This window comes from Rhyacophila brunnea, unplaced genomic scaffold, assembly GCF_057557595.1.
Source record: "Rhyacophila brunnea isolate RB1 unplaced genomic scaffold, BYU_Rbru_1.0 scaffold_22, whole genome shotgun sequence".
NCBI classification, from domain to species: Eukaryota; Metazoa; Arthropoda; class Insecta; order Trichoptera; family Rhyacophilidae; genus Rhyacophila; species Rhyacophila brunnea.
Window position 1 is genome coordinate 19,579,986 of NW_028232882.1, and position 21,095 is coordinate 19,601,080.

Genomic DNA, 21,095 nt, shown 5'->3' on the forward strand with positions numbered 1-21,095 from the left:
TATATGTAAATCGTCAAAACGTTGTTTTTTACAACGTTTTTATTAGGTCGTATTCTTATTTGTCCGGTGGCTGTCTGTGCGGTACAAATATTGCAATCTATTTTTAACTAACTTCCCGACTAACTAGACATTTGAAACTTTTAGAATATATCAGAACACGATTCCATCTTGATCATCAATCATCGATGCCTTTTGGCCATCTTTAAGTAGAATTGAATTCATTTTCAGTTAATTCTGTTTTGTATGAAAAGTTATTTCGGAAGAAATCCGTAATCCAATCCACTATTATTGGTTGCTAAGTGGGTGGTCCTAGCAACTAAATTATTAATATATACGTGCGTTACTATGGAAATCAAAATGACATTTCAGTATTCTATATTTGTTTGTTTTTTATTTACTTCATATCAAGTACAAGTTTGAGCATATTGAGCATAATAATTCAACAGAAAATTTTAAAATGTTGTAAGTATATAAAAAGATCTTTTTATCTTGTAATTATTTTGTTTATAAATAGAGACTGCAATGAAAAATCGGACAGAAAATATTATTGCTCCACAAGCCATGGGTTATAAATTTGCGTGAATCAAATTGATACGTTGTTTTCCAATGTTTTAATGCAAAGGTGTGCGAATTCCTTAAAAAGTCTTTATATTATATACCTCCAGACTCGGAGCGGAAATAATTAATACAACTAGTAAGTAAAATCAACTTGAAATTAATTTAGCGCACTAGTATTAACCCATTGAGACAGAAATATTTTTTGAGTATCACTTAAAAAGGCACACTGATTACTAAAATTGATATAACTCATTTATTATTCATTTAATTCAAATACGTATTGAATTCTTCTATTATTTATTTATATTTTAAGTTAATTTTGTGTATCAGTTAAAATAAGAAAACATGTCAAATAGAGGTTTTGGTGTTTTTTAGCCTTTTTTATACAAAATGACAAAGGTAAAAAGTATGATAGAATTAAATGATAAAATAAATATAATATACTAAAACTGGAGTTAAATATAATACTCTTCATTCTTCAAGATATTTAGAAGATGTAGGGCCGTTATATGTTTTTTACTCACTCAAACACCTCATACCTACCAAACTGGTCATTATTTTGACAAATTTAAGTAAAAATTTTATAACTCAAATAATTCTTAAAAAAAATATACAGGACTCTATATAACTAACACCATAAAATGATGGCTACATCTATTATTAAGTAACTTCATAATTATTCATAATTAAAAATATTTGATTTTCACCATGTCGTCCTGCACCCTGTAACAGCGGCGCCAAATTGGCCAATGATGAAATGCACATTTTACTTAATTGGTACAGTAAGCTGTAAATTACTAATAGGTTATAAAGAAATAATTTACATAAGATTTATAACCAATAAATACTTACCTATGTGAATAATTTAGACAAAAATGACCAAAAGATAGGTAGGTGATAATTTATGTCATGTTCTATCAAAAAAATATTTAAGCATGACTATTTATTTCCATTGTGGATAACATAATTTTGTAAACATGAAACCAACTGAACTTTTAGTAATGCAACTAACGCCACTAAAATTGGAAAACTTGCGGGAAAATTTAACAACTATTTGTAATACATTACGAGAGTTTTATACAGATGGCGCTAGTTATCGCGTGTTATTTCTTCACGGTTAATTTAATTTATTTGTATGAATATGAATATTATATACAATAATATCTAGATGCATATTGTTAAATGACTATTTAATGTTTTAATCAAGTGTAATTTCTCGTTTCAGCAAGTAACGGCGAAAGTTTTATTCGGAACGGTTGCGGCTATCAATGAACTCAAACTTCAAGAACGCGCCGCAAGAGAGGCGAGGAGAACCCACTAGCTGTAAGTAATTTTTACGATTATAATTAATTTACTATTATTTTTTTTATATTGTGCACATTGTTAATTTTTATTAGTAGTTATTTATTTATGTAGGTAATAAAATTACTGTAACTTTACTGGCTTGTAATATTTTACTAAGCATGGTTTCAAACCGAAATCTTTCAATTTATTGTTAAGGCTGCAGCGCATAGATGGCAGTGTAACCATTATTTTATGATACAAAGTTTCCATACGCGAATTATTATTTGATAACATAAAATTATAAAATAAAACGAACCTATGAATTATATAAATATACCATATTATGGGAATGGATACCTGATTATTTTCCCATGATAATGACGTTGTTGAAATGTTATGCCATCTTATCAACCTTATTATTATAACGTAATTAGACACTAAGAATCTTCTTTTCAAATCAAATAAACTAAAAACACTTGTTCCAATATTCATATTACAATATTAGACACCAAACATTTTTTTTCTCTTGTGAGATTGAAACATTTTAACTTTTTTTAGATATAACATACTTTAGTAATACAAAGGCATATTATGTACATACCATATTGTCAGTTAAGCAAATATATTATTATAATAAGGTATTGCATAGATTATCAAACCCAACTCCATACTTAGGTACTTATTTAACCTCATCACGCTCCAGCTACGGAGTCAGTGGCAGACTAAGAGACGTGGAGGCCTGAGGCACTGGTTGATTTTGACGCCCCCCCCCCCCCCCCCCCGCGACAAAACACAAAATTAAAACCATAACTGATTTGACCCAATCGGTCCAATGGCCCAATCTTATGGAACGGCGGAATCAACTTCATATAAAAACCTTTAATGTTATTAAACTGGCTTTATTAGATGCGCTGGACTATAACGCCGTGGGTCCCAGGTTCGAATCCTGGGTCTGGCAAGTACACATATTGTTTTTCAATTTGTGTATGAGTCATAGTATGGACCTAATAGGTTGAGCAAGTGGCTGACATCCATTTCTCGTAAAAACATAATATGTTAATACAAACCTCTACTCTGTGGAGGCCCATATGAGCCTATTAGGATCGGACATAGTCGTTATGGACAATAACTTGTTAACAGTCTGATTTGATACAGTGATTGAATGCAGTTGATGCTTCCTTCTTTAAGGTTGAGTTAATACTAATCTGAAAAGCTATTTTGATTCTATATAAAACAAACTTTACACATTGACTGCTGACTAGATAATTACTTTTTAATTACCACATTTAAATGGCAGGCTAATTATATTGAATGGCTACCTTAATCGTTACGCGCTGGGCGCGTCTTTAGCCTCCAGTGTATTAATATTACGCATGGCATTTTCAGACGTTTATTTTGTTACGCAAAATGGATATAAAACAATATCCGTTAAAAAGAAGGTTTGAAACAATGGGCATTTATAAGCGCGTTGATAAGAACAGTGGTGCGACAAATCAAATATTTATCAAATGCATTTCCAGACACTCATTATGCTGCTTATTAATACCTTATAAGAATATAAAGATTGGTTCAAAACTGCGGGGCTATAACGCCAATCAAGCAAGACCATTCCAACTAGATACATAGGATATGTATGGAATCATGTAAGACCTGCTGCTTTGCCGTTTATCTTGGCCCTAGGATCGGGACTGTCGTTAACAACCCTCCCTCACTTGTGCAATCGATTATACAACTTTTTCTATATATTTTTCTGTGTTGTCATTATGCATTTCGTCTATTAAAAATACATATAGTTCTGCCAACATAAAGAATAACAATATATAGCCTACCTGTACTATACCTGGGTAGGTATAATAAACGTTATACACAAATAAGGCATAATAATATCATAGTTGTTCGATATTAAATGAAAAAATATTAATATGTAAGTACTTAAGTATATTATGATTACTCGCAGTGAATTTGCATGAATATTTTTGTAATACCTAAGTAGAGGGTCTGCAATACTTAGTGAAAGCAATCGTTTATCTTTCAGCCAGAAGCTTTTACAAGATGGCGGTCCATCCTCAAAATGGCTTTCTCAGCCTCGTCACGAAATGGCCGCCGGCGTACAATAATGATAAACAATAACACGACGATAACCACAGCTAAACTGCAAACGAAAGTCAAATTGCTATTGCCTACCGCCAATCTAGTACGGGCCATTGATTCCCGATTCGCAGAACAGGCGATTAGATTAAATTTACATGCATGGTTTTAGTCACATTGCATTCTGAACACGTATATTCAATTGAGAAGGTAGTGACCATGATTTCAAGTATTTTTTTTATCACCGCAACCACCACAGTCAGCATAGATTGCGTTTGCAACGGTATAGTGCTTGGGAATCTGAATGTATGAGTTGTTAATGTTATTATAAATCAGGCGTGCACACATGGGGGTGGGGCAGTGATGTACCGTATGGGTAGGCAGGTCACTCGTTGCATAGGGACAGCGAATGAAAGAACGAATACAAAGATTACAACTTTTGAGAGCAGTGGTAGTTTTTAATGAAGCAGACGACGATGTTACTTCATTAGAAAAATCAACATCTTAGTTTAAAAAATAGTCGAAGCTTAAAAAATCCTTTAATTTGATGGCGGTTCACCGCAAAGGCAATATTTTCACAATGGTGCTTCCAAACCCATCAGCACTATAGACCTAGATTTCGTGGAGATGCTCTTTTTCGCAGTAGATTGTGTGTATGTAAATTCAAAGATTTTTGTTGTGTTTCAAAATAAATAATAAAATATATAGGTAGGTATATAACTAACGATTGTTTAGATACATTATGAAACTAAAAATAAAAGAGTAAGGAAATCTTAGTCTACTTAAGGGCGACACTTTGCCTAAGGGCTTCACTGGGGTGATTGAGTTAATTGCAGAAATTGTGTTATGCTTTGAGTACCTACTTAATATTGTTTTCATTCAAATTCATTTATTTTATTTTATTTATTTTTTACATACCTACCATACAGTAGGTATAGTAATGTTATATTTTACATTGCAAATTATTAATTTAAGACGTTCGCAACATGACATTTAGAAACAAAGAAATATTATTAAATAAAAGTTATTAAACAGTAGACAAGTGTAAATACAAAAAATATATAAATTAGAAACAAGGAAGTACGCCGGATGAGCTAAGCCGACCCATTTTAATAATTTATAAAACAATACCCACCTTTACTCATCCTCACGCAGGTGGAATATGTCAATATCCGAAGTGATTTGTTTGAACAGAGTTATTGCCCTCCCAATTGGCATTACCAATGGCAGGTTATTTCTGCAGCTTGGGAGAATAAAAAACTGATGCTCCCGATTTCTAAGATAGTTATCAGGGACACTCAGGTCAATACTACGAAGAGTGGCAGAGTTGCGAAATACGCATATAATTTTAGAGATTGTTGTATAATTTAATAATTATACCGTTGTAATCAGGGCTCGAAATGGACCGGAGCGCACCGGAGCGCCGTTCCTGTTCGTGAAATCGGTAAAACTATCGCTCCGTCTCGTGGAAAAATAATTTGACCGTCTGAGCTAAATAGGCCATATAATAGAAATTCTCTCTCTCTCAAAACTCTTATTTTTATGAAATACACATAAAATTTGATAACTATGTCAATATCTTTAGAAAACTGTCGAGCGCTCCGGTTCGTAAACTTTTCCATTTCGAGCGCTGGTTGTAATCCGTTTTAAAACTCAATTTTAAATCTTCTGACGAATCTATCTCGTCATGTGCGTAAAAGAAACCCGTCGCTGCTTACTTAGGTACATAATATATATATATATAAATAATATTTTTTATTTTGCAATAATATTCACCCTAGCTAATAATATAAGTACCAACCATGTTGTTGCTATTATTAAAATAAAATATAAACGAAAACGCATCGCTCGATTATCATGGAGGCATTGTATGAGCGAATCGCGCGCCATTTTGCGGTCGAAACTTTCTCCATTGCTTCGAATTAATAAACATCTCGGATGCCCGTCGCGTATTTTTTATAAACCATTATTATTGTCATACATATATGAACGGCTATATGCTATTACAATGCGTGCATGCTAAGTTTATTATATCTAATGACGTAGTGTTACTATGTGTTATCTAATGGCCAGGAGTGTCCCTAGGCAAAGTGCCGCCCTTAGGCAGACATAATTAGTTATAATGCCCCCCCCCCCTTTTATTTTTAGTCTCAAATGTTGTGGGAAATTGGTGTATATGTTACGCCGAATGTGCGAAATTGAATATTACATGGAATGGGCAAAAATTTGCCTAAATCATGAAAAATGCAAGCCCGTTGCCTTATTCATGAATTAGACAAAATATCTAAAGAGTGCGTGAATTCGGCAGTAATTTTTCTGCCTAGTTCATGTATTGGACAAATTAGATAGTAGCGCTACGGTGGTATTTTTTGCAACTAAACTAAATGTATCAATAATGCTCATGCATTGGTAGAAATGTACATATATTATCTATGGTCAAAATAGATGATCGCGCTCCGGTGGTATTTTTTGCAACTAATCAAACTAAACAAATGTGTCAAATGTCATTGATTATGTGTGAATGTATTAATGACGTTCATATCAATTTACTATGCGCAAAAAAATCTAGAACTATAATATGATAACGGAAGAATTTTATTGAAAAGTATTTTCGCGATTTGATTCGTGCTTGGGTATCAAACGTGCAATGGTCGATTGAATGTTTGTTGACACTTGATAGCTAACCTCAAAATGGACATTCAGTTGAATAATTTAATTCAGAATTACAAAACCTAACCTAACCTAATAATAATAATATTATATTATGTCCAATTATAATTAATAAAACCATCCGTATTAAATTTACTTTTTCTTCTGTCATGTTGACAGTTCAAGAATTCCATACCCTGGCGAATTCATGTACTCAGCAGAAAATTTACCTAATTCATGAATAAGGCAACAGGCTTGACTATTACATGAATTAGCCAAAATTTTGCCCATTTCATGTAATAGTTAATTTCGCACATTCGGTGTAACATATACATACCTTTTTTTCCGACGGCATATGATAAAAGGCGGCGAATGAAGGCACTAATCAATGACATTAATATGTACGAAGCATCTGGAAAAAAAATGACACTCACTTTTTTGTCGGGTCTGCCGAATGGCATAATCTATTCTAACGCTATTACAATAAGGGTGATATTGCTATAAATTCCCGATGCTTTTTGTCGGGTGTGCCAAATGGTTTGGTTCGAACGAGTTCGCTCAAATGAACATTGACACTAGAAACACTGTTCTAACGCCATTACAATAAAGGTGATATTACTATAAATTCCCGATGCGTGATATCGCATAATGGAAATTGCGTGACGTCTACCTATACATGTGCGAATGTCGTTGAGTGCGTCGTCCATTAATAATGTCATTGGCACTTATACAAATAGTACAATTTTTGAGACCAGTGGTTGATTCATAGAAGCAGGCGATGTGGTCGTTTCATTAGAAAGTATCTACATATTAGATTAAAAAATAATTGAAGCATAAAAATCCTGTTATAATACATAAATAAAACCTATTATAATACATATTATTATGCTGGTTTATCGCACGGGCAAAATTTTCGCAGGGGTGCCTCCAAATTTGTCAACGTCACAGACATCAACATACCTAAATACATCACTGTTTGAAAGTAGATTTCGCTGAAATGCTCTAATTCTCGGCAGATGATGTATTTGTCTGTTTAAGATACATTCGTCATAAAATAGGTAAGAAGGTACCGAACAGACTTACAGACAATTTGAAACTAAAAATAAGACAAGACTTCGTAAACTTTCCAAGCGCTGGTCTAGGCACGTCACTGACTAGACGTTAACTTCAACTTTTTTTTATATTTTCTTAAAATGTATGCAATATTGATGAATTGGTGGCTAATTCAAATTATTATTAAAGGGACACAATATATTATAAATGTTACCTTCTTTCATTCACTGTATAATTATTCATAAGTCATTGTTTGGATATGTCGTATAATCGGTTAAGTAAACATTTCAAAACAATTTGTCAATTTTATTTATACAACGCTTGATTTAAGAAACAAGATACCTACATACCTCTTTTTTAAAATACTTTTCACTGCTCAAAGACAAAAAGCATTCCCTTTACAATCTCCTCAAAATAAAAGAGAAAATTCATCCATACATTTTTTTTTAATTCGACACATTTCATTGAATTAGAAACTTTGTTGTTTAATTATCGAATGGTTTAAAAAAAATCACACAATGCGTGGCAAATCGAGCGATAAAATTGATTTCTGTGTTATACAAGTTTATTCTTACCAGATACTTATTTTATAATTACTTCATTTATCATTGCTTAGCAGTGTCAAAATCAATTTTAATATTAGATAGTCTCTTATTAATAATTGTTGTTATCATTTCTCTATTTATAATAACAATAATTTATTTACTTGTATTTATTATTAGTTATCTACTGGATAGGCAAACCTGCTGAGCTTTGTAAACTCTCTCTAGGGGTTTAAAAATCAATCTTCAAATGTAATATAATATTGTCGAACAAGAAGTCGCAGCTATTCGCAATTCTGTTTTCTAATGACAAACGTCCCCAAATGTATCATTTCTTTTTACGCTCCCGTGGTGTAAAGATCTATCAATTTACGTACTAATTTGAAACTTTTTATAATAAAAATATGTTATATATTTAATTATATGGTTTGTCTTGTGCTTTGTCCAAGAAATGCGAGGCATTCAGCGCCAACACCACATTTCGAAGGCACGGTGACGTCCCGAGACAAAATGCCGCCCCTGGACAACGCCAAAATGCCGCCCATTTTTTATACACTATTTTTTATCATCCGTGCACGTATCGTTTTTGGTCATCAAGGACGTCGAAGGACAACGGAAGTAAACTAGACATCGCGAACCCGACAAAAAATACAGTACTATTAACTTTTATGTTAATTAATACATTTTGTTTGCATCCAGAGAGCTGAATTTTTAATGGGAAGATATTTTCGTTATTAAGTACCTACTAATGCTTCAAATACACTATATGACGATCGGTCATATATATGTCGAAAAACCCGTTTCTTATGTTGGCGTCCTGTGTCACAGGGTGTCACAGAGTGTAAATAGGATGTCATAGCTGTCATACAATATGTATGTATAATATGTCGGAATGGCATAGATTTGATCATAGACACTAAAACGCTCTTAGCATATATGTGCCCGATCGTCTATTCTATTTGAACCTTAAGTTTAGGACGCTATTTCTATATACATCAAATGATTCTAATCGGTTTGCCGCCCTTCGAGTAACTTCCGCCCCCAAGCGACGCTCAATCTACCCCCACGGGATGTCACTGTGAAGGCATAAATTGTCTTTCGCTCCCTTGCCTTCAGGCTCCTTACGACTTATGACTTAACACCATACAAATATAAGGAGAACACGAATGTTTGCATAAGCATAATTTTCGTGACAATTGAAATTCCTCAATCCGTTCATATATTCGTAGGACGTGTCATCGCAATGTGTGTGCCTTCTTATTTTTGCTTCACATCCGCCTTTTCCATCAACGGTCGATCCCAGATAAACAAACTCGTCCATTGTTCGAGTAACTTCAAGTTCAAATATTCGATTCGAAAACAATACAAGTGCCAAATAAAATTGATTTAAAGAAGACAGACGGGGAAGGTATACCTTTTATCCAAAAGCAATTTTCGTAATCTCTTTTCAAAAGGATTTAAAATAAAATGGCTACGAAGCCAAAACTGAATGCCCGATTGTACCAAATCAATTTGTTCTGCGTGAATTCAACAAACTCTTTCTCTTTCAAAAAAAAAACGATTGATTCCAATAATTGCGTGCTAAATCTTGATTGCTCTCACCATACAAACAGGTGAAGGAAATTAATTTGGCATTAAATGTACCATGGCCAAATAATAAACTCCTAAATCCATGGGAAGCCCATATCGCAATATTACGAAATAAGACGTCTAGGAGGAAAAATTATGGAGATCATTCTTGATCAGATGATTAAATTCGTGACTTCCAGGAAGCAAAATGGATAATATAAAGATTCGTAAACATGCTAATCGATTCAATTAATATATTATTTTCTAATCTCTGAAATTGATAATTCTTATTGCCCATATAAGGTTTATTGTTTCTTAACTTGTTATTATCTATTTTATTTTCTTTTGTACTAAGAAAATTGACCTCAGTTGTTGAGAAAATCCATCGATACGTAAGAATTCCATATAATTTACAATACAAGGTACCGTTCGGTAATAAATAGGCATTTATTTTCTCCTGTCATGTTTTATATTAATATAATAAAATCTCTTTCTTCGGTTTAGTAATAAAATAACTTATAACCAAAACGTCCAAAAAAACAATAATTCGTTCAAATTACGCATTTCGAAAACACTATTTTCTTTCGTTAGAAAAGGCACTTAAGGGGATTACTCTCGCCTAGGCGAATACATGTATCTCCCGAGCATGATCAAAGTCAACTAACACATAGATTAGACATTTTTTTTTAAATCTATATTTATATAAAATACAAACTAAGTATGTTTGGTTATTCCTTCCAATTTTGAATTTTTAACGCAGATTAATACCCCGTTTACACGTGCATGGATGTACTGTGCACAGTAAGAAAATGTATGGGGAAATATGTATTATCCTGCAGTTGGTAATATTGCGTGCATAAATCAAACAAGTTTGGAAGATTCCAAATTGTGAGTGTTGCGTTATTGCGCGCCAGTAAGATTATTTTCGATCTGCGCCTGCGCAGTAGAGCGATAGAGAGCGAGATAGCGATAGAGAACATGCCGGTAAAAAAACGAACTACTCATTTTGAGCTCCGATTTTCAATACGATCTGTCAGATAGTAGTATAAATTGACAACCTCGCGTTTCGCTTACTTCGGCACCTTACGAAGGCTCAGAGCAACCGTATACTGAGCTTCGAAAACAGATGTTTGCGACGAATACTGGGTGTGCGGTGGTATGACTTTAGGAGCAACGAGGAGATAAGAGAACGCACCAAGCAGCCACGCGCATATCACGAGTGATCACGCTGAAAGTGAAGAGGCTACGTTGGACCTGGCTCGGCCACGTGCTGCGGATGCCAGAAGAGAACTTTAACCTGGCTTGCCTGTTCTTCAAGCCAACCGGATTCCGGCTACCTGGAAGGCCGCTAAATACAACCTACAGAGTGTATACGGCGGAGCTACGGGATGCTGGTTTGACCTGGAACGAAGCAAGAAGACTGGCGAGCGACAGGGATTCTTGGAGGCTCCGCGTGGTGTCCATATGCTCCAGTTAAGGGGCGGATATGGACAAAGAAGAAGAAGATTTTTTTATACTGATAGTAAGTATACTGTTTTAGTCTTCAAAATCGACCAGTTTTCCCATCTCTAATAAGCGCTATTAGTTTCTCAAATAACCAGATTAAGTATTTTTTTAAATTATGTCTAATTTAAAAATTCTAAAAGTTAAGTATTTAAAATGTATAGTGACCAATACGTTTTAATCCGCTGTAAGTAATCAAGGTACTTGAAATATACACATTTTCTTCACAGCAGCAAAAAAAACGAGAGAAACGCCTTAAACATATTTTCTCTTTATCTATCAATCTGCAATTTTCATCTGAGTAATTCTTATATAAAAAAGGTAGGTGGCATTATTACAATATTACTATAATTCGCAAATTTCATAACACCTTTTGATGACTAGGTAAGTGATCTAATAATAAATTATGCAACGAATTTTTCTTTTATTAATGAAATGGAGTATGAAGACGTCTAAAAAACTATATTTTCTTATTTTTTATGTTATGAAATCTTTAATAGTGTACTATTCGGTATGGCTCAGTTAATCACAATGTTTTTGGCATCAGGTGTGACTGAATTAGTGTTTCGTTTGATGAATTCGAAATGTTTTCTATATTATTAAAATAGAACCAAATTAATTATCGTTGGTCCACTATAATTGCGTGAAAAATTAGCAACAAAATAATTTAAAAAGTTACCTAAATGATCCTTGTCAATTTATTTTACATAACTAAATTGCTTACTGGCAGGGCATCGCTATATTTATTTGCTTCACTTTAAAATAACAGTTGTCATGACAATGTACCCCTATGTACAGCTATGCACAGCTATGCGGAAACACACAATATATAATAACGTCATATACGTCATAAACACTCGAGTGACGGATGTGATCTGGTAGAATCAGAATCACAAATAACTTTACTAAGACATTCACTCCGGATGCCCCTCGAAAGCTTTTAACTCTCCGCGCCGTCGTATACAGTCGCATAGATTCCAGCGTCGTGGATGACCTTAAAGTGTTACTACATGAGCGATCTACACTGCAAGCTGCTCTTATACGTCGATGCTGGAGCGTGACAGGATGACATATTAGCAGTGGCGGCTCGACGACTTTCTAGGTAGTGGGGTATAGCCATTAAATATTAAATATACACACCTACCTACTTTCTCATATCTTACATTTTATAGGTACCAAGCAGCTACTTATGATAATATGATTTTATTAATGAGGAAATAATAATAATTGGAACAATAAAATAATCATTATCTGAGTCGTTACTTAATCAAATTGAAAAAGCGTCCTTAAAAATATTCACCTAATTAATAATTATAATTATAGACTTACCATTATCAATTTTGAATAACGACATACAGTGAGCGTTTTTACTCACCTAGGGGTCATTCGATTCGCTCCCCAGTATGTGTATACTAACGCTAATACATTTACATCTTTTGTAGAACGAGATTTGTACCACGACGACGGGATGGGACTGAGTGACCCCAGGTCAGCAAAAAATAGACGCCATAGATTTTTTAAATTGAAACATCTGACGGTATCACCGTGAAAAAGAGAAAATTATGTAATAACATCATGATGTTATTACATAATTTACAATCACTGCTTTATTTATTTGTATAAGTCATAATAATAATAAATATCTATAAAATTGCGACGGGTTTAGATGGATAAAATAACTTAAATAGTTCATTTAATCATGTAATTAAGTAGGTATATTATGACAATGATGAAAATATCGGACGTGTATTTCTGATATGAAAACAATGTGGGGATCGTCCCTACGAACCCTTAAGGTAGAGCCGCCCCTGCATTAGTATTTAATAATGAACATAGTAGAACAATCATATAAAATCCTTCTTCAATCATTTAGCACTTATAAAGAGATAGTAGCCAGTCCTGTGTGTGAAAGGCCATAAGTCTTAAAATTTTAAATGAAAAAAGAATAACTCTAATGAACACATCTGAATTACTAAATTTCACACAAATTAGAGTTCCCATACAAAACGGTCCACAGATCACTCTTATTTTGGTTCTCCTGATTATAAGCGTATCGCATTTGACATTGAAAATTGATTTTAATATAACATATTATAGGTATATTATGTTGATCTAAAAATCAAATTGAAAAAGCCGATTGGCCTAATAGTAATTATATAACATTGTTTAAATCCAGAGCCTCTAAAATATCGTGTTTTATTTATCTAGAAAATAATAATCATAAAAAAAATGTTGGGATCCCAACGACATCGATATTTGTAATGTTTGAGATTGGGTAAATCACTAACAAGTAAATAAACAATCCTTCGCAACATGGGTTGGCCAATTATTCCGTTTGGTAGCAAATATAATGATTGATTATAAAAAGATATATAATATTAAAAAAAACTGAAATACAATATTTTTAAATAAATTTTACTTCGGATTGTTTGATAACAACATAGACGAGGATAGCTATTTATTACTTATTACTCTTATTAGACATTAGGGAAACACTCTCGGTACAGTGTGTTCATGAAAACTACACTCGTATGCAATTATTTATAATATTATATAGTTGTGTAGTGAAACATAATGCATCCACTATGCACAAAGTCAATCACCTTTATGCTCCGTGAACGTTAATATCAATGTCGTGTAACAGGCAATGGTTGAAAATACTCATTCAGTAATATTTTACTGGATAATTTATTGAAGGTATGTTAAACTGTCAGTTTTAAATTTCGAACATCTGCAGTGACAAGTATGGTTAAGTGGCCCCTTTCTGCATTAATTAATCACATCTTGGTGGAATTCTTCATAATATTTTGACATAATGCAAAGTTCACTTTCAATCAGCATATTCTTAACATCAGTACTAGATCTAGCAAAATGCTTGGTTTTGTTATGAGGGTTTCAAAATCATTCGAAAACGTCCGAGTGCTACGTACATTATACGTATCATTAATTGTGTTGAGTATTCTTGAATATGCTAGCATTATTTGGAGTCCTAATCCACACAATTAAGTTGGATCGAGTTCACAATCTTAGATTTCTCTACTTAAGAACATACGGGTTCTTTCCTTATGATAATGATAATAAAATGAATTTCCCGACTCGTTTTCTTCTGGGTATGCTATCAATGCAATCCCTGTCTACCCGATGAGTGATTGTTCTTTTAAAGCATTTCTTTTTACTTCTTCGTGGGTTCATTTAAAATCCGTATATACTGGCAAATATTAATTTTCATGTTCCCACCAATATAACTCGTAGCTCCACGGTCTTCAAGATACCTCGTCGCAGGACAGATGTTATGTTTCATGATGCTGTGTATCGTGCAATTAGCTTATTTGATGGTACCATAAAAGTTGATTTGTTTTTTATTAACTATATAATGTTTGTGGACGCATTAAATAGGTTAAATTTATAATTGTATATATTATCATGTTTCTTTAATATACACCTACTATCGTTTCTACTCTCATGTTATATTAGTTGTTATTTGTAATTAAGATATTTTTATATATTTGTATTTATTATGTATTATGGCACATTGGCCAATCGCTGTAATGCCGTAATACTCTTTTTCTAAATAAATAAATAAATAATATTATCTATATGCGACGTATTAAAAGGTCGGCATAAAAAAATGTAACTAAATGATAGCCATAATAATATACCGATTAGTTTTATTTAGTTATATTTCTCAAATACAGCGGGACATGTCCACTTAAATGCGAATATAAAAAGGCCTGTTCGCGAAATCGATTGATAAAATAATGCCTATATGGCACCTGACATATATTTAGTTTTAACACTTTTGCCAAACAGATATACATATTATCTTACTTTCCAAAAGAGAATATTAATTAAGAAGAACATGAAATTTAATCATATACTTTTTATTACGAGTAACATTGGTGTGAAATTAAAATTTAAAATAATAGGTTCAGAATTATAGTGAAGATTAGAAGAATATTCAATGAACTCACAAAGTAGAAATAAATTCTTGAAAGTAGATAGGGTAGACAACGCTTTCATTGACAGTATAAACAGAAGAAAAACGTCTGGGAAATGTACTTTGATTTTCATTGTCATAAATACATATATATATATATATATATATACCTATTATAAGCTAATGTATTTCTATCTACTAAAAAATCTCCTTATTCTGTGCCACATGCATTATCGGATGTCAGCGATGTTTTAGCTATCTTCAAACATAATAATTTTCCTGGTGCAATAATACTTCTATGATTTTCCCGTTCTTTCATTGTTTATTATTTTTCTGTCTTGATCATCCATGCTTTGTTCACTTTAATAGGGTCTAAATTCTAGAATAAAGCAGTAACTGAGACACACGGATGATATTGAAAAGAAATTGGGGAAAATGGAATGAGGGGTTCATTCTAATTTATTGTTGATTTTTTTAATGCAGTGAGAAGGAGCAGGGCTAACAAAGCCTATTAGGTACCAATGACTGCATTTGTCCTACCTACAACTTATAACTTTGGTCCCTTCAACCGTGAACGCTCGCATTCTACATACCCAGACATTCCAAGCTTTTAGTTTAGCGATGAACACCTGGGCTGTAGCTGTAACTAACTGTTCATTGCGACCTGTCGCATGGCCTAACAGTCATACTAATTAGGATCATTTGTGTCATCCGCACTGCCTTGTCAGAATATTAAAGCAAACATTGGATGCCCCAGATGGTTTCACCAACTCATGAATGTCACGGGTCTTCCGCTGAAACATGCTCTGCGTCTCGTAGAATTCCGAGAGGAATGGGGACACCCCGTTGAGAAGGTTGGTCGTCAGCCAAACCATCCTAGTGACGATCCTCAGTCATCAGATCCAGACGAAGAAAAAAAAGTAGTAATATTCCATTCACGTAAATAATTTGTCTTTTGGGAGGGGTGACGGACTCGAAAACTCCTTGTGTGCGTGCCTCGATGCTAAAAATTTGATTACAACTCTATTTCCATTCAACCTTCATCTGTGGAGTAATGGGAACAAGTAAATATATAACTATTTACGAAGATGCTACGTATTAATATATATACCTACTTACATATTTATCAAATAAATTTAGCTTATCATTTTTCGAATAAACGATAATGATCCGATTATGTCAGCTCGAGTAATAAATACATGCGTGCACTTCGACAAAAGCGAATCCAGTTTTCACTGTAATTAGTTTAAAAAAATACGTTGTTAATTATAGCTTAATATAAATCACAGACGTCTGCTGTGAGTAACACATCGCAAGCTGCACGTTATGTTCAAGACCGTGTAATAACTGCTAACTCTTCATCTTCACGATGATGGATCACGTGTCTCCAGTATTTTCTAATGCTACTTATAGTGCAGGATCCCATAGACTTTTCGTATACATAATATGCGGAACGCATTCTGACAATTGGAATTGGTTTTAGGGGTCACAACAATGACATTAATATGGACGAAGCATCTAGAAAATAAAATGACACTCACTTTGTGTCGGGTCTGCCGGATGGCGAAATTCATATTTTAATATCGGTACCCTACGCTCAAATGAACATTCTGCTTGCAAGCGGTCTGGCGACACCGCTGGGTCTGCCCATACAAAATTTCTGACTGTCAGGTTTCGACTCCACCGTTATTATTGTGTTACAAAATGCCAATGTGCCTAGTTAAAAATTGTAAAAAAATCTACTAAACACTCCAAGAAAGATGGGATATCACTTTGCATGTGTTAGTATTATTTATTATTTATAAAATGCCATTTTAAGATATTGATGAATGTTTATTCAATGCAATTGAATGACAGGAACCATTGGACAGTCAGTCGCCTGTGATTCGCTGCGCTCACTTGCGTCTAATCTCCGAGAAGTCGTAAGTAACCGAGAATCTGTTTCTAACGCAATGAGTCATGACACTAATACGCCATTACAATAAAGGTTATATTACTATAAATTCTCGAAGCTTGTATCGCATAATGGAAACGGATACGTCAATGGTCACGTGACATCTATTTATACATCTGTGAATGACTTTCATGCACAATTTCTCGTGCGCGCCGGGTATGAAGTGAGTCGTCCATTTAATATGTCATTGGGTCACAAAGATATATAATGTCGATGTTGCCAGGCGATATTAGTGGTCATTTTTTTTTGAGGTTTTAATTTTTTTTCTTATAACCCACCAAAAATTATTCTGTGTTCTTTAATAAAACCAAGACCGAATCAGGGATTGATTGAAAATGCAATAATTGTACCATGCCATCGGCATGGTCGTAGAACGGTTCGTCCCATTTGAAAAAATAAAAATAGCGGGTAGTGCAATGTGTTCAAAATTATCGATTTTTAGGATCCTCCTTGGCTTAAATTATTTTATTTAGGTAATATTTTTGTATAGAATCACTCAGATTGGTTTCCTTACCATATATATGCATATGACATTAGTTTTAGTATAATGGTCAATCCAGAAACAGTGTAGGTTGCACATATAAGTAGGTGAATAAATGAAATAACGATAACCGCTAACCACACTAAGTGCACTTTATTAAAAAAAAAAAAGAAACAGGTCGAGTGTTCAAACTGCTTTAAATATCATGATCACAGTTTTTACAAACACTACTTACAGATTTGCACAATGATATAGATGTCAAAGCCGATTTCTTATAGCTACATGATAATGTACGGCAGTTAGAATTACATTTGCATGGTTTAACTAAATAATTTGTTAGAGGCTCATTCGTCATTTGTCTTGGATACAAATTATTTTCTCGTAACTCATAGCCAAGTTGTAGGAAATCAACAGGCTCAAATAGTGGATCAGATGAGCTTTTCCATAAATAAACTTGTGCTGAAGCCCTTAAACAATGTAAATACTTATATTTAAATTCTTAATAATATGTAAGCCTTGGAGACTGTCCCTTAGATGTGGTGGATTAATTGCAAATATTCTTTTGTCAGCCCTCAAAACAAAGTACAATCAATTTAAATAATTTAAGCCAAGGAGGATTCTAAGAATCGATAATTTTGAACACATTGCACTACCCGCTATTTTTATTTTTTCAAATGGGACGAACCGTTTTACGACCATGCCGATGGCATGGTACAATTATTGCATTTTCAATCAATCCCTGATTTGGTCTTGGTTTTATTGAAGAACACAGAACAATTTTTGGTGGGTTATAAGAAAAAAAATTAAAACCTCAATAACAAAAAAATTGACCACTAATATCGCCTGGCAACATCGACATTATATATCTTTGTGACCCCAAAAACCTATTCCAATTGTCAGAATGCGTTCCGCATATTATGTATACGAAAAGTCTATGGGATCCTGCACTATTAATGCACTTTTATAGTATGCAGTGTTGCCATGAATGAGATTGGACCTAGAAGCAAGGATGAATTTTTACTAACAAGTACCTAATAATGTTAAATGCCAGATTTGTTCGCTATTGTCATCAATACATGTAGGGAATCCAATCCCGAGCCAAAATTCTGATCCCGGGATTTCGGGATTACAATTTGACAATCCCGGGATCCCGGGACTGGTCCCGGGATTGGGATTTTTTTCCATTGTTAATATAGAATTTTTATATTTACAAATAACATTGATAAAATCGGTCAAAAATAAATCTAGTATAATTTCTACTATTTAAGACATTTATTGTTAATATTGTTAAATCTTGGAAATACACAAGTTTAATGGAGTAAATAATATTGTAATATAAATAATAATGTGAATTTAATATGAGATTGCTATTTCTGATAGTAAAGACATAATGAATAGATCAGCGAGATTTAAAATAGTAAAGCAAATAATCATGGCGTACTTATGGCCTTTCCGCTTCATAAATCTAATTAGTCAGCCAAATATGAAACTGCCGTAAAACGTATGATATCATGGTGGAATTACTTTGTTAAAAGTGCGAAGCATTGTTTTTTTACCAATCTTTCTCATTTTTAATAATCTATGTGAAAAAATAAAATGAATCGGCAACATACACATCAAACTTCATTCAAACTCAGTTTATTTCTAATGTAGTTATGTTGTATTAAAAGTATTTTTTCTGTTATATTTTCCATAAAAATTGATAAAAAAATCAATCCCGAAATCCCGGGATTATGTTTATCAATCCCGGGATTCATAGGTATCGAAAATAGCTCGGGATCCCGGGATTCGGGATCCCGGGATTGGATTCCCTAAATACATGATATAATATTAAGGGCTAAATGTCGCGTGACGGTGTATTTCTTTCCATTCACTCCGTCCAACGCAACTGGTGCGTTGCCCATCAGGTGGCCATTAGATATAATTAACATGTTATTTAAATGTGGTAATAATTTCATAATTTTCATTTATAGTTCATAATTTAATAAGAAATCATGCTATTGAATACGAACTTGTCAGTCGGCTGGCATGTCACAGTTTTATAGGATGAACATCGGTAGTTGCAAACACCAACATTAGTGCAAGTATAGCATTAAGATGAAACTCCCAAAAGGTTGTCGTACGCGACGTCACTGTAGTACCTTTAGTAGGCTATAGGGATGCATACTTGAAAAATTCTTAGTATTGTTAAAAATCATGGCGGAATAAACAACATGGCAGCTTGTCTTATCTTGTACGTATCATGTAATCGTTCATCTAATTCTAAATAATCATGGGCCTTTATATTAAAAAAAAATCCTTGTTTTGGTCTTATAACACCAATACAAAGCGTGTTTATCTCATAGCATTTCTGGCATAACAACCACGATGGCCGAGCGGCTTATGCGTCGACTTATAATGTAATCGGTCTCAGGTTCGAATTCTAGGTCTGGTAAATACACATTTTGTGTTTGTAGTTAGAGTATGGACCTAATAGGTTGAGTAAGTGACTAACATCCATTTCTCGTAAAAACAAAAAATCTGGTAATACAAACCTCCACTCTGTGGAAGCCAATATAATTCTTTTAGGATCGGACATAGTCAAAAGAAAAAAAAAAGAATTTCTGGAAAACAAATCTTGGAGCACAAATATTATTAGATGTTGGCTGCGAATAAATCTGCAATGAAATTATTTCCATAAAAATGAATGATTACAAGTTTTAACAATTTCTTTTATTTTTTAACTGTCAATTCATGGTGGTTATGTGTTGTATTGGTGTTTAATTTAATAAAAAGGATTTTTTTGTAGTACTTATTCCACTACAAAAAAAAATGCGTTTTACTAAATTAAACAACAATGTTTTAACAAGTTTTTTGTTGTTTATGTTAATATGTTGACAACTGATATTAATAACGGCCGACTACGTAATTTCAAGCAGCTTTCCTATCATTAGAATAAGACAGATCAAAATAACTTTAAGCAGATTCTGAACTCGTGACACACAGAGTAAAAGCGATCGCCCTAGCTTTTACTCCACGGTGACTGTTTATTAAATATTTTGGACCTCCACTAGCTTCTCAATAAGTATGACCCTAGTAACATATCGTCATATTTTACCCCGTGTGAATGGTTAATCTAAATATAGATGCAAAGTTACATAAATGCTCCCAAACAATAATTTTGAAAATAAATATTTTTAGGGTGCAATAGGTGAGGGTTGACCTAGCTATAATTATAAGATTGCACCCACGCTTTGGGGGTCGTAAGCATTGATATATTATTAACTGGGTACATCAATAGTCGTAAGTAATACAGAAATAGTATCTCAGTGGGGGGATATTATTTATATACCAATAATGAAACTTTTAATGTTTACTTTTTCGAAATATTGTCCCCGTCATCAGTGTTTTAACTATTTCCATGATGTATACAAAATTTAGTTTTTATTAACATTGTCTTTCTATCCATCTGTACCCTTACAACCCAAGGTTCGTCCA

At 33.4% G+C, this 21,095-nt stretch overlaps 1 protein-coding gene across 1 annotated transcript in view; it reads left to right on the top strand.

Annotated features, from left to right (window-relative positions):
- Window positions 1-21,095, top strand: part of LOC147070152 (uncharacterized) — an 89,280-nt gene that overhangs the window by 56,653 nt on the left and 11,532 nt on the right. The window contains exon 3 of the mRNA XM_085949999.1: window positions 1,784-1,881. Coding sequence (XP_085806125.1) covers window positions 1,784-1,879 — 96 coding nt within the window. The 3' untranslated portion in view covers window positions 1,880-1,881. The remainder of the gene's footprint in view (window positions 1-1,783; window positions 1,882-21,095) is intronic.